General features: G+C 38.1%; 1 protein-coding gene across 1 annotated transcript in view; it reads left to right on the plus strand.

The window, feature by feature from the left end:
- The window catches only part of LOC139967048 (tyrosine-protein kinase Fer-like), a 31,775-nt gene that overhangs the window by 3,030 nt on the left and 12,747 nt on the right, over positions 1 to 15,998 (plus strand). The window contains exons 3-11 of the mRNA XM_071970699.1: positions 3,176 to 3,307; positions 5,678 to 5,864; positions 6,871 to 6,924; positions 9,563 to 9,766; positions 10,159 to 10,335; position 10,376; positions 11,348 to 11,554; positions 12,234 to 12,357; positions 13,004 to 13,158. Coding sequence (XP_071826800.1) covers positions 3,176 to 3,307; positions 5,678 to 5,864; positions 6,871 to 6,924; positions 9,563 to 9,766; positions 10,159 to 10,335; position 10,376; positions 11,348 to 11,554; positions 12,234 to 12,357; positions 13,004 to 13,158 — 1,241 coding nt within the window. The remainder of the gene's footprint in view (positions 1 to 3,175; positions 3,308 to 5,677; positions 5,865 to 6,870; positions 6,925 to 9,562; positions 9,767 to 10,158; positions 10,336 to 10,375; positions 10,377 to 11,347; positions 11,555 to 12,233; positions 12,358 to 13,003; positions 13,159 to 15,998) is intronic.

Consider the following 15,998-nt stretch of genomic DNA (forward strand, 5'->3'; position numbering starts at 1 on the left):
TCTTTTAATATCATCACACAATCCTTAAATATCATCAGCCAATCCTTAAATATCATCAGACAATCCTGAAATATCATCAGACAATCCTTAAATATCATCAGACAATCCTTAAATATCATCACACAATCCTTAAATATCATCACACAATCCTAAATATCATCACACAATCCTCAAATATCATCAGCCAATCTTTAAATATCATCACACAATCCTAAAATATCATCACACAATCTTTTAATATCATCACACAATCCTTAAATATCATCACACAATCCTAAATATCATCACACAATCCTCAAATATCATCAGCCAATCTTTAAATATCATCACACAATCCTAAAATATCATCACACAATCTTTTAATATCATCACACAATCCTTAAATATCATCAGCCAATCCTTAAATATCATCAGACAATCCTGAAATATCATCAGACAATCCTTAAATATCATCAGACAATCCTAAAATATCATCACACAATCTTTTAATATCATCACACAATCCTTAAATATCATCAGCCAATCCTTAAATATCATCAGACAATCCTGAAATATCATCAGACAATCCTTAAATATCATCAGACAATCCTGAAATATCATCACACAATCCTAAATATCATCACACAATCCTCAAATATCATCAGCCAATCTTTAAATATCATCACACAATCCTAAATATCATCACACAATCCTCAAATATCATCAGCCAATCTTTAAATATCATCACACAATCCTCAAATATCATCACACAATACTTAAATATCATCACACAATCCTAAAATATCATCACACAATCTTTTAATATCATCACACAATCCTTAAATATCATCAGCCAATCCTGAAATATCATCAGACAATCCTGAAATATCATCAGCCAATCCTTAAGACGATCCGAAAAATTAACACTGTTAGTATTGATTGCTAGCTGTTATAGTCAGAATGAATAATACATGCAGCCAGGTGTATTCAGCTTGAATTTTACCTGCTGGATAACTACTTGCAGAACTTTTTTTCTTCTTCCTAAAATCCTAAAATTGAGGAATTGAGGAAATAAATGCCAATATTTAGACCTAGTCTTTTATATTTCTAGCATAGGTTGAGTGGAGCACTCGAGAAGTTTGTGCAAAAGCTTAAGTGGGCCATTAATAGTACACATTGTCACAGGTCACCGGATTGAATTAAAAAACCTTCTTGTTTGACTTTTGTTTTCACAAGTAGCAATAAAAATTTAGCACAGTCAAACCCTCTCATTCAAATTCTATTCCTACAGTGTGAACACTTATCGATTTGAAACCATTTGATTTGACGTCATCTATTCAAGTGTGGACCATTTTTTTGGGCACACAGTTCTCAACCAGATTTGTAGGACAGTTGCTTTTAATTGCTCTTATAATTTTGTTAAAGTGTAAAATTTGGCAGCAAAAATTGTGGTAGAGGGCCTCTCTCTGCATTTGAGTTTTATTGAAGAAGTACACTGAATGTTTACATGAAATACTTTTCTTAAGTTTTCATGTCCAGGTGCTAAAAATTCCTGTTACTACACCAGCATTGGTTAGTTCCCATTGATGCTAATGAAATCTATTTGACAGTAGTAATTACCAATGAAAGTTTAATCTGTATTCCTTTACGGCAGGTTTTAGGTAGAATTTGTAGTCTTGATATGTCATATTGCAAGAAGGAAAGGAAAAAAAAACATTTGTGTACTAGTAACGTTTCTATAGCAATTCCAGTTTTCACTATATTCACCATTAAAATAAAATCTTCTTAAACTCTAAATTGACCATGACCTTGGGCTTCACAGTTAATGTTTAATCGATTGTTTTAAAAATTCTAACAACTCAACCAATATATGGATTTTGTAAACATCATATAAACAACAGAACCATCCTTGAATTACATTCAATCACAATTTGTAAAACTTTATGAACATGTCAATCGTGGCCATGAAACTCTGATTTCTTCCGTTCAGTTTTGTGTTGCATAGATCACAGGAATTGGCCTAATGGTGTCTGTGTTAGACCATACTAGTCGCGTCACTTTAATGTGATCAACTGCAGTTGTTTAAATGGTCACTTCTCCAGAATTTAAAGTGGTATTGATGTACAACCTGCACTGACAGCAGACACGGTTTTTTAACAGGTCTACAACTTGTCAAATTTAATTTTGTGCACTACATCATCCTTTAAAGAGTGAAGTTGATACTATAGATGTAGGCTACCTATAAACCAAACGTTATGTTCCTATGAACGTCGACATTTAGATTGAGGTTGGATTTAAAGAATGAAATTGAAACATAAATTTAGTTAAATGTTGACAAGTGACTTTTATGATATCATTCAAGAAGTAGCCTACAGGCCTGAGAATTTTGGTTCAACTGAAACAGCAGTTGTTAGTGTTAGTGACAGAAAACGCCATTGAGCCCATGTGACATTACTAAAACTGCGTTAATGACCAAAGCAAAGACAAAATACATTTGGTTATCCTGTGAGGAAGGTAGGAAGTAATGTGGGTGTTTTAGCATTGTAGGTGTAATGTCAGACCTGGAATATTTGGGCAAATAGAATGAGTAGAGATTTAATGGGTTGCTAAGATATCATCAAAATAGCTTTTTTAAGTGACACATAACCAGGAAATACACTGGGAAGAGAAAAACCAACAAGGGTTTACTTTAGAATTAATCACTTAATTAAAGAGGAGTTCATAATGCCTTCCAACAAACGGAAGGGAAATTAAATGTATTTTCTTGGGGAGAGAAAAACCGAAGGCCTTCATAACTAATTTAAGTTTAGACCATCTTAACCATGGAAAAGAAACACTTAAGGTTGCATAAAGGATTTAAGTTTTGACCATCTTAACCATTTCCATGGAAGTGTAACAGTGAGATAATAGTGACCCAATGTCAAAGGTCATTTGAAATTGTTGAACCACACAGCTAGCTCCACCCTCTGTGCAATGACACCATACACGAGTATTCAGGATATCATCAATAAATGACTAAAGTGACTCTTTGAAGTATCTTCTTATTTTGCCTAATCATTCACGATGTAGAAGGGATTTAGCAAACCCACAAACAATGTAGATTTATTTTTTTCACTTAACTTCTTGACTTTGATGGTGGTGTAAGTAAATGTTGAAAATTCATTTTGTTTTTGCTTATTTTCTGTCTCCATTTCAGACTGTCTGCATTGAGTGAACAACTAAATACACTACAAGATAACATTAGCCAGAAAGAAAATGATTTACGGATCTTAGACGAGGAGAAAAGACACATACCTCCAGAATCAAACACAGAAACTGCTGTCTTGGAGTAAGTTATTTTACACAGGGATTTTGCAGTAGATAAGCACTTTTTTAGCATTTATTTTTCCAGTCTTGTGGATATTAGACAAAAACTCAAAGGAGATCAGTCAGACTTAATTCGTTAACATATATCACAGTTATAGTTTTCTGTTATTGATTTACAAAAGAGGAAAATTTGCCAAGAGTTCTCATCAATCATTCCAAAAGTAACTTTCCTGAATCTATGGGAGAGTAACATATGACATGCAGTTAAAAAAGTTTTTTAAATATTGCAAAAACAGAAAATAATCAAATTTTAATAAAAAAAATATATATATATATATTTAGAAAATTATAAAAATTATAAAAATCATAAAAAATAAATAACAAAAAAACAAAAACAAAATTTGAATTTTTCTCCTTTACGTGAATGTAAACTAGTCACGCCAGTAAACTGCACGGCTATAGCATTTACAATTCAAAATTAGCTGAAGTCAACATGAGAAAGTTTGTTTGATACATGTAACTCTTAACACTTTTAATAAAGTCAAGTTTTTATTTTCTTTCTATGCCTTTCTGTGGACTTTTTTTTATAATGGAATTATTCTTAAAGCAGTGTAACAGTTAGTTACACGTGTTGGGTTAATTAAGGTATTGTATCTTTTTCTTTCTTCTTCAATTAATTAATTTATTAGTGGCTACTTTTGTGTTTTATTTAATGTTGTTTAATTCAGGTTTGTATATTGATAGGGTAATCAACATAGTTTACCAGGTTCAGTTTGAACCTTCATGAAAAGTATTTTTAAGAAGGAAAAAAAACAAAAATATATTAGAGATTTGGAAATCATAAGTCTAACATTGTTCCTAGCTAGTTCTGTAGAAGGTATGGTGGCTTTAAAGTTTCGACCGAATATTAATCTAGTTATTTGATATACTTAATTATGCCTGTGAAAAGTTGTTTAGGACGTCTCTTTAATAAACTTGAAAGTGTGGGAATTAAGCTTGTATTAGCCATGTATCCATTTGGTGGTGGTATCTGGTGTTTATGCATTACAACTTATGTCATATAACTTATTAAATATTCCCCTTAAATTTTTTTGGTGGTTTTCTTTTTTTTGGGGGGGGGGGGCGGGCCTCAGTTTGTCCTCTATGTTAAACATTTCTGACATGTCTTTGTTGTATTGAATATTTTCCATTTTTGGTGGCTGTTCAAATCCCTTTTGGTTTTGGTAAACTCAAGTGCATGCATAGTTGTGCGTAGTTTGTAAATGTGTTACCAAACCTCTGCAATACTCTGCAAATTATCTCTGGCTGTGTCTGGTTTGCTTCGGTTCACCTTCATTTATATTTCCTGTACTTTAATCCATCTATGCAAATCAGGGTCTGAAGGAGATGTTCCATTTTTGGTGGCCATCAAAGGTCATTTCACAGGCTCTGGAGATATAAACACTTTGTTACTACTAGCTTTGGTCACAGTGAAGTGCATGCTTCTAGTAGTTGTGCTTGTTTTCAGTTTCTATATACGTTACAAACCTCTGAAATACACTGTGAAGTAATCCCCCTCTCTCTGTTTTGCTTCACCTTCACCTTATATTTCATGTACTTTAATCAATGTGTACAGGAGATGTGGCATTTTTGGTGGTAGTTTTCCTGGGATAGCAGTGTATTACTACTAGTTGTTATGGAACTAAAGTGTAGGCTCTTGCCTACTGTACTGTTGTACTGGTGATTCCTTGCCACATATACACCCCTTTCTTGCTCTTGATTCAATCTTGTTTGTTTTTCCTGTAATTCAAATAATTTTTGGTAAATGGATCTTCCATTAAAGAAGGGAAATAAAAGAAAGAAAAAAAGCCAGAAAGAATGGAAAAACTATTACAAAGACACCATTGTCTTCAATCTTATGTACTACCAAAAAATATATGCATGAAAATTGTGGTTTCTTAATGATGATTTAATGTCATCCTTTATTCTTTCATTAGCAAAACTAAACCTTTTCCTAATTTCCATACTCCTGGTGCACATTCCTGCATGACCTTTCTTATATGCAGACCATTAAACTGTGGAAGGTTTCACAAAGCCACTATCACCGATGAATTATAAAATTATGGTCTCTTAATGTTGATTTAATGTCATACTTTATTCTTTCATAAGTAAAACTTTAAACCTTGCCTAATTTCCTTACTCCTGGTCCACCCAATTGTTGGGTTGAATATAACAGATGATATTTCTAGCTACATTACCGTTCCTTTATATGGTAACACCAGATGGGCAGAAAAGCTGATCAAAAGTTATAGGTCTGAAATATTTTTACATAAATTTTAACCGACATTTGTGGTTCTATTGGATAATGTTGATCTCTCATCTTTTGCTTTGTTGTTGTTTGTTTTTTTCTCAGCCTGCTTACAAAACAGAAAGATTACCGAGATCTCTCTCGAGAAATCTTAAACTTGAAGTGCCACGAAGCTAACGTAGAGCAGCAATTGTCCTGCCTCCAGGAAAAGTTACAAGGAATCGACCCGGACCAACTGCCGTTAGGGATAGACTTAAAGGACCAGCAATCCCTGGGACCGATACCCCAGACTGTGAGTTTACATTACAATCTCAATATTTAATTTTATGGAATAATTATGTAAAATAGGGTCAGATGGTAAACTAGGATTAATGAAGGTAGACAAAATAATTGTAACTTTTAAATTGTTGTGAAATGTAAGGACTGGCTCAGGTGTACTTAACAGAGACCTGCTATTTCTGAAATATAGTAAAATTCACTCGAAAAAAGATCTTCTTGCCCAATAAATTCCTTTTAGGGTTGTAAAGTTAGTTTAGAGTGTATCTTCTGTCGATTCTCAATATTTCACTTTCAACGATGATTTGCCAACTTGACAAGGTAAATAAATTGTAGATGCATCTCATGATGATAATGAAAAGAGAAAAAGGCTTCATGAATACAAAATAATGTAGTAGGATAGAAGGTGTTGTATATCATGGGTTTGCAAACTTTTAGGCCTACACCCCCAGGTTTTCCATGAGGACCGATCCAGGAATGACCATACCCCTTCCCCATGCCTCCACCACACCCCCACCCCCACCAACATACCCCCATACCCCTCAGACTCAATGCTTAGAAGCCATGAAAGCTAGAAATACAGCTTAATTCATCTCATCGGCAAGCTAAATACAAATGTAGATAACTCCAATATCTGGAAAAGTTGAGCCACCCACTGTAATTTCTTTAGGACCCCCACATTAGTGTTGTGCCCCATCTTTCACAGTCATTTCATATCATTTTCGCTGGCTTTGACAAATAATGTCATTTTTAAATGGCCTTCGACGTCATTATTCAAGAGCAATTCCTGATTTTAACGTATTGATCGAAACGTACTAAAACTCTACAAAGTCATTCTATTCACGAGATAATTTTATGAAACTATGAAGTTTTCCTCAGAGTAAGACCCATAAAACTTGACATCTTCGCCCGGCAGCAATCAACAAAGCCCTCTGCTTATCGTGTCAACATTTTGTTTGACTCAACAGCAAATTTACTCAGAAAAATGAAACAAGTGTTTTTTGTTTTATTTTTCCTTTCAGGTTACGGCATCGAGAACAATTAAGTTGTCGAGTATATTCAAGCCTGACAAAAGGGTAAATACCTTTCTTGTTTGTCATTCAGTGAATCTAGGTCAAATCTATTGATCACTAAGTTGTGGTTTACATAGAAATTTAGTATTGAGATATGTTGTAGGATACACATAAAAGGACATGTTTGCTTTAGTTTGATAAAAGAGAGAGAAATGCAAGTAAATCGCACGGTTCTTTGTGGTCACGTGGATGAGATTTTATAACCCGTTTTGAATAAAACTTGTGGTTTCTATGACTACTATATATTCTTTATGCGCATTTGTTGTAATAAGGTCAGACATACCTCCCTTGTTGTCATATATAAGCAGTGTTCATGATTAAATGTAATATTTTTTAGCCATTTGAACCAAACTTCTTCTTAAGCTTTTTGAGTTAAAACATTTGGATATTATACTAGTATAAGTGCACTGGAAGGTTCATTTGAGAGTATATTGATGTGATCGTTATTGTTACTAACACATGTAGGCCTATATATATAGTTGTTAATCTTATTGATCAGCATTAGACATGTGTGGTACCAGCCTTTATGTAATGGTAGGCAGTGGGTGTAGGCTGCTACACAAAACACATTGCCCATACTATGTCAGTTCATAAACCAATGAGTGGTATCATATATTGTATATGCTCTGACATTATATTGAATCAATCACTCCCAAACAAGTATTGACACGTAGCCTATGGTTACAATAGCTTCCATTTTATGACAAGTTTGTAGAATTGTTCATTTAATCTGTGCTTGTGAAGATCACAGCCAGAGAACAGTTTTCCTATTACAGAAGACAAACCAATCAGTTCTTCTATGCTAAAGTGAGTAGCTCTAGCATGAAATGAAGGCCTGTAACTAGGGGATTGTTCTGGATGTTAGGCCAAGCCAATTTCCAAAATGATAATACAGAGCTAACAATCATTTTGATCTACTTTTCTGTGGAATTTTTCGAAATCACAGTTCCATAGCATAGGCAGTGAGACACATCAGATGTCGACCAAAATGTTATAAAATATTGAATTAGTTGTATATGTGCAAATGAATTGGAGATAAATCCCTCTCAAATTGTAAATTGATGGTTGCCTTGTTTGGGGATGCCTCCATCTGTGACAAACCTGGTTGTGGGCCTAATGTGTTTGGAAATCCTTGACTTGTCATGTTTGCATGGTTATTCAAACCTTACTGAACAAACAGGAAGTGAGTGTTTTGCATCCTGCGAAGACTGATTACTAAATATTGCAATATAGTTTGTCCTGGCAATGTGAAAGCATTTTGTTGTGCACAACTTTCTCATTATTTTGCTGAAACTCTCAAGAATCCCCTAAATGACGGTGTAAAACAAAAAAAGAAAATGTCCAAGTACTATTGCTAGTTGGGTCATGTCCTTCTGTTGGGTACACAACTACCTAACCCTCTCCTCCAATAAACAGCCCCTCCCCCCCCCCTCCCACAAACAAGAAATAAACCAAAAAACAGTATGTACTTGATATGGTCAAGGCACGGCCTTCCATGCAGCTATAACAACAATATATATAACAGCAATATAGCAACAATGCAATAAGTATATGTGGGAATAGCTTCTAGCTTTGGTTAGTAACAAGATGCTTCAGTATATTTACTTGGCCTGTTAGTGATAGCTAAAGACCCCCGTCGTTACAACTTAATGAAACTTCGTTACTGAGATGTACAGGGTGGAGCCTGTCTTTGGATTTTGTGTATTAAAAGTGCATTTGCATGTATAATTGTATGTGTGTATGTTATGTATGAGTGCATGCTGTGATGGTAACCTGGGAAAGGAGGTGCTTGTTAATATATATGAAACAACCTCTGTTGACTCCCACACATCCTAACTGTAATCAGTAACATGCATGCCAACTTTGGTCTTGGGTTTGTGCTACACCAGAGATGTGGAGCTGGTGTGCCTCCTGAATATGGTAATGTAGATGACCTGATGTGACACCCACCTTCCCCGTTCCCATAGCAATAAATGAATGAGTCACTAAATCACTAAATATGCATGTTGAGCATGGAATTGCAGTATATATATGTATGTGTATGTGTTTGTGTATTCATGTATAAGTATGTGTGGGTGCAGGGGGTAGGAAGCTGCCAAAAAGTGGGGGGGGGGCACAACATCAGAGGGGCACTTTCTTATTCCACAACCACCACTCGTTATGCTATTAACCAATTCACACCGGCCAAATCACTTAAATATATATGATGTGTTAGTATGCTATCAACACAATTATGGTGCATGTGAATAAATACAAAAAAATATTAAAATTAACATAGGCTTAAGATATCCAAAAGACAGTTCTTCATCAAAGGGGCATATTTTATTTGCCAGTAGGGCACATTTGCTATTTTGGAAAATAGTGGGGGGCACGTGCCCTATCCCCCAGCTCCTATGCGTGCGTGTATATATGTATGTGAAAATGTGCTAGAAAGGTGGTAATGCACCATATCGATAAGTGAATCTTGCAGCTGAACAAACATTAGATCGGAGAAGCATGCTCCAACTGTTGTCTGACTCCATTTTGTCAAGTCAGTCTCCTATTACAGTTAGGTTCAGTCATTTTTTGTCGTCCAAAGTTGTTGTTTAACAGAATGTTGTTGATGTTGAGTAACTTACAGCAGAGATGTTTGTGTCAACAGCCTAGCTCCAACAAGGACGTGCCCCTGGAGGATGAAGCCTGGTACCACGGCGCCCTGCCGAGACAAGAGACGGAGGAGCTGCTGAAACAGGAGGGAGACTTTATCGTCAGATTCAAGACCGACGCCTCCGGCCAGTACGTGCTCTCCTGCAGGTCCGCCGATAAACAGAGGCACTTCCCGATCGTAAAACAAGACGATAGTACGGTCAGTCGATTGCAAGTTTTTAAACCTGCAGAGAGTTAACCCATCTATGACAGCAAATCAATCTTGGGACTTATTTCTTCTGATACCTGCTATTATGGCAAAAAATTTAAAAAAAAAAGAAGTAATAGCAAGCATGTAAGAACACCATGTAAAATACACATTTTGGTATTACAATACCATCATCTGTAGGCAGTGGTGGGGCTAGGGGTCTTCAAAGGTCCTCCCTCCACACATCTGGGTTCTCCCTTCACCATCCTCCCTCACATTACGTGATGACAATGTATAAAATTGAAATAGCATACTGTGTGTGTTTGATACATAATATATCATTAAGCCTGACTTTTCTCCTCCACACATTTTTCTGAATGTCCGAATGTTCTGGTCTTTTACAGTATCGATTGGAAGGAGGGAGTTTTGGGTCAATCCAGGAACTGGTGAACCATCACATGTCAACTCAAACACCGGTGACGAAAGCGTCCAATGCGATGATCAGAAATCCAATAAGTAAGGTCAAGGACGAGCACGACCTTCGACACGAGGACATCCTGCTGGACACCAAATTAGGACAGGTGAGTTTCATGAAAGACACAACGATTCAATCTTTTAAAGGGTGTGAAGACGCGCAAAAAAAGAAACGTCTACTGCCAGTAATCTGACCTAGTTTCGAATGAGGTGTAACAGAATTGTTACACACCACCATCGATCCCAGCAAATACACACACAGCTTGCTACCTTCGGTAATTAGAAGTAAGTGTTCATTCAGTACATACAGCTGTGGTCAATACCCACATCACAGTGAACAAACGATACAGCGATTGACATCTCAGGTCCAGCTTCAAGATGACAAGGTTTCACGTTTCATTACTGTCTGCATTTTGTAGCGACACGAACAAAACGTCACTTGCAAGCAACAGAGAGTTAAATTTTTTCAGATGGCAGCATGCTGTTGGGGCAAGTCTTCATTGCCTTTAATGGTATTGGAAAGTTAATCGGTAGATGATTTAATTTCACTGACATTTACCCACTTTGTACCAGTGACCCTGAAACCTTGTAATTTTTTTTTAGCCAATTGACTTGTATTTGAATCTAACAGGGATGACCCTGTGTGCACAACATGTGTCCATTCCTATCAACAACAGTACCAGTGTGCGCAGTAATGTTGAGTTAGTTGGGGAGATTCGTACTGGGTGTACATGGGCTAACGTAAGATGTTACCCTGTAGCTGTAGGCAATGAGAAATGACTGTTTTATGGTTGATTAAGCCACTGGTTGCCTCTCAATTAACATATATTGTGAGCTATCATGTGACATATCACATGACCTCCCATGTGACATCTCCTTGTCTATACTAGAGCTGCATTCTTTATGTAAGGTGGGATGAAAGGGGAAAAAAAGTGATTTTGATATGAATATCTTGTTAGAACTGTATTAATTACATCCCATATGGTTGTAACTCTTCACTATTGCACCCCAGTGAAATAAAATATTAAAAAAATGAAAATGGGGGTGGGGTGGGTGAGGGGTTGTTGCTTACATTGTTCTTTTAGTTTCATAAGCATCCTTTTTCTTGTGTTCATGCAGGGACATTTGGTGACGTCCACAAAGCGACATTTAAGAATAAACCTGTCTCCGTCAAGAAGTGCAAGGCCACAGTAGATGCTGCTATGAGAAGGAAGTTCCTCTCAGAGGCCTACATCCTCAAGAATTACAACCATCCCAACATCGTCAAACTTATCGGCGTGGCAACAGACAGACATCCAATCTACATCGTCATGGAGCTTGTACAAGGTCAAAAACCAGGAAAAAAACGGATTTGACATCAGTCCTTTTTTTCTGTGACAGCTATCAAATTAGTTAGATTAGGGGGGCAATTTTGCCTTTGATTTATTAGGGAATATGGTACACCATAAACATCTTATTGTATATGGATACCCTGCCACTCTGGTTAGTTGTATGGAGAAGTATATTATGGTCGCAAACAACTGGAAACTGTTATTGAAGTGGAAAATATTTCCGCACTGCTAGTTGAAAAAGCCCATCTCAAGATCTTTTCCCTTAACTGGAGATGTATAGGTTGATTGAATGTAACCTACTTTGACCGGCTTATAAATATGATAAATATCCTTATATTATCCATATATATCTGTATATTATAAATATCCTTATAAATATCTTTTTAAATATACTCTGACATTTTCTAGAAATTGAAGTTTTGTACGGTGTATTTCTGGTTACACATTTAGAGAAGATTGCAATTATATATAAGCTCTTTTATTAGTTTTTGGCACACTGATGTGCAACATGTACCATGAACAGAGGAACTTTATTCGCGTACGTTTAGGCTTGCATCATAATTAATACACAAAAAAACAGACTAAACAACAATAGATTTATGAGATGAAATCAGTAAATTGTTTAAATAGATTGATTTTACTGACTGATGTTTGCTTCTCTGTCACCTTTGCAGGAGGAGATCTTTTGAAGTTGCTTCGAGATGACAGCAAGACCTTGAGTGTCCCCGAGAGGATTAAAATGAGTGAAGACGCAGCATCAGGGATGGCTTACTTGGAGGGTAAAAGTTGTATTCACAGGTAAACTAGAAATTGTCCTGGGATTAATAAACATGTGTATGTGTGTGGGTTTATGGATGTAGGCATGGGTATGCATGTATGTTAGTATGTATTTGTTGAGGAACAAACAAGAAGAACTCAGATAAGTAATCAGGACTGGTGTCTATTTAAAACTTTGTGTGATACCTGCTTTCAAAGGGAAAATGTCAAAACTGGATACTACTTAAAGACAATTCTTGTTACTTAACCAAATAAGGAGAACGGGACATTCCCACTCCTTTTAAAAATTAGACATTTTGCTCTTGATGGTTGTAATTGTAGAATGCTGCTAGTAAATTGTAGTGATAAGTAACTTTCTGTTCACAGATAGAACCTCACCACCATCATGCACTCCACACCTCACACCATTGATCTCCTATCCATCTACACGAATGTTAGAATAAAACACTCTGTGGAACTGAAATGATGTTAACTTTATGAAAAATGCGGCAACATTAAGGAATGAGACCTTAAGGTCGGGAGAAATTTTTTGGGAGGGGCCCAATAACGTGAGATGCCAAATGCTCTGTATATTACAGCAGATCTAGTAGATTGATATATGGTCACTGCTATGCTCCCACTTTATACCTCTGTAACACTCATGGTCATGCTTTCACCTCATTGACAGAGACCTGGCAGCGAGGAATTGTCTGGTCGGCACGAAGAATATTCTGAAGATCAGCGATTTTGGAATGTCGAGAGAAGAAGAGGAATATCAGATCGACACCAACAACATGAGACAGATACCAATCAAATGGACGGCCCCTGAGGCCATGAACTATGGTAAAGGTTGTGTATGCGTATGGCCAGGCGCGTAGCCAAGGGGGCCAAGGGGGCGACCGCCCCCTCCCCCCACTTGAGCATATTTTTTTTTGTGTATGTTTTTGTGATATCCCTAGTAATTTCAAAATCGAAAATGCTTAGATGCAACTTACAAGGCCTGGGAAGTGCCATTTCCAGCAAACTGGGAGGCATTTTCGGCCAAAATTTTCTTATACGCTTTGAGCAAACTTGTGATGGCGCTACGCTTAGATAGTTTGCAGAGCCCTATATTTGGCTCTGATAGGTTTGCCTACAGGTTCGCCCCTCCCTTGGCAAATTCCTGGCTACGCGCCTGAGTATGGCAAAGAAGTGGTAAAAGCAGTTACGGTGGGTCTGTTTTAAAACCTGCGTGTTCAAAACCTTAGAGAGTGTTGTGGACGATTGGCTATGGCGTCGGACTTGTGATCCAAGGATTGCTGGTTCGACTCCTGCCTAGTCCATTACCTTGTGTCCTTGGGCAAGATGCTTTATCTCAATTGCCTCTCTCCACCCAGGGGTTAAATGGGTACCTGTGAGGTAACTTGTCATTGGCGCAGTATATAACTGCAGCCGCCTGGAGGGATTGTCTCTGGGACAGGTTATCATTGACCAGGGGTAACATATCTTCTGTAAAGCTCTTTGAGACCTATTGCTGGTATAAGCGCTATAAAAGTGAAATATTCTGTGGGTCTGTTTTAAAACCTGCATGTTCAAAACCTTAGAGAGTGTTGTGGACGATTGGCTAAGGCGTCGGACTTGTGATCCAAGGATTGCTGATTCCACTCCTGCCTAGTCCATTACCTTGTGTCCTTGGGCAAGATGCTTTATCTCAATTGCCTCTCTCCACCCAGGGGTTAAATGGGTACCTGTGAGGTAACTTGTCATTGGGCGCAGTATATAACTGCAGCCGCCTGGAGGGATTGTCTCTGGGACAGGTTATCATTGACCAGGGGTAACATATCTTCTGTAAAGCGCTTTGAGACCTATTGCTGGTATAAGCGCTATAAAAGTGAAATATTCTGTGGGTCTGTTTTAAAACCTGCATGTTCAAAACCTTAGAGAGTGTTGTGGACGATTGGCTAAGGCGTCGGACTTGTGATCCAAGGATTGCTGGTTCGACTCCTGCCTAGTCCATTACCTTGTGTCCTTGGGCAAGATGCTTTATCTCAATTGCCTCTCTCCACCCAGGGGTTAAATGGGTACCTGTGAGGTAACTTGTCATTGGGCGCAGTATATAACTGCAGCCGTCTGGAGGGATTGTCTCTGGGACAGGTTATCATTGACCAGGGGTAACATATCTTCTGTAAAGCGCTTTGAGACCTATTGCTGGTATAAGCGCTATAAAAGTGAAATATTCTGTGGGTCTGTTTTAAAACCTGCATGTTCAAAACCTTAGAGAGTGTTGTGGACGATTGGCTAAGGCGTCGGACTTGTGATCCAAGGATTGCTGGTTCGACTCCTGCCTAGTCCATTACCTTGTGTCCTTGGGCAAGATGCTTTATCTCAATTGCCTCTCTCCACCCAGGGGTTAAATGGGTACCTGTGAGGTAACTTGTCATTGGCGCAGTATATAACTGCAGCCGCCTGGAGGGATTGTCTCTGGGACAGGTTATCATTGACCAGGGGTAACATATCTTCTGTAAAGCGCTTTGAGACCTATTGCTGGTATAAGCGCTATAAAAGTGAAATATTCTGTGGGTCTGTTTTAAAACCTGCATGTTCAAAACCTTAGAGAGTGTTGTGGACGATTGGCTAAGGCGTCGGACTTGTGATCCAAGGATTGCTGATTCCACTCCTGCCTAGTCCATTACCTTGTGTCCTTGGGCAAGATGCTTTATCTCAATTGCCTCTCTCCACCCAGGGGTTAAATGGGTACCTGTGAGGTAACTTGTCATTGGGCGCAGTATATAACTGCAGCCGCCTGGAGGGATTGTCTCTGGGACAGGTTATCATTGACCAGGGGTAACATATCTTCTGTAAAGCGCTTTGAGACCTATTGCTGGTATAAGCGCTATAAAAGTGAAATATTCTGTGGGTCTGTTTTAAAACCTGCATGTTCAAAACCTTAGAGAGTGTTGTGGACGATTGGCTAAGGCGTCGGACTTGTGATCCAAGGATTGCTGGTTCGACTCCTGCCTAGTCCATTACCTTGTGTCCTTGGGCAAGATGCTTTATCTCAATTGCCTCTCTCCACCCAGGGGTTAAATGGGTACCTGTGAGGTAACTTGTCATTGGCGCAGTATATAACTGCAGCCGTCTGGAGGGATTGTCTCTGGGACAGGTTATCATTGACCAGGGGTAACATATCTTCTGTAAAGCGCTTTGAGACCTATTGCTGGTATAAGCGCTATAAAAGTGAAATATTCTGTGGGTCTGTTTTAAAACCTGCATGTTCAAAACCTTAGAGAGTGTTGTGGACGATTGGCTAAGGCGTCGGACTTGTGATCCAAGGATTGCTGGTTCGACTCCTGCCTAGTCCATTACCTTGTGTCCTTGGGCAAGATGCTTTATCTCAATTGCCTCTCTCCACCCAGGGGTTAAATGGGTACCTGTGAGGTAACTTGTCATTGGCGCAGTATATAACTGCAGCCGCCTGGAGGGATTGTCTCTGGGACAGGTTATCATTGACCAGGGGTAACATATCTTCTGTAAAGCGCTTTGAGACCTATTGCTGGTATAAGCGCTATAAAAGTGAAATATTCTGTGGGTCTGTTTTAAAACCTGCATGTTCAAAACCTTAGAGAGTGTTGTGGACGATTGGCTAAGGCGTCGGACTTGTGATCCAAGGATTGCTGGTTCGACTCCTGCCTAGTCCATTACCT

Source organism: Apostichopus japonicus, chromosome 4 (assembly GCF_037975245.1).
Source record: "Apostichopus japonicus isolate 1M-3 chromosome 4, ASM3797524v1, whole genome shotgun sequence".
In the NCBI taxonomy this organism is placed as follows: domain Eukaryota; kingdom Metazoa; phylum Echinodermata; class Holothuroidea; order Aspidochirotida; family Stichopodidae; genus Apostichopus; species Apostichopus japonicus.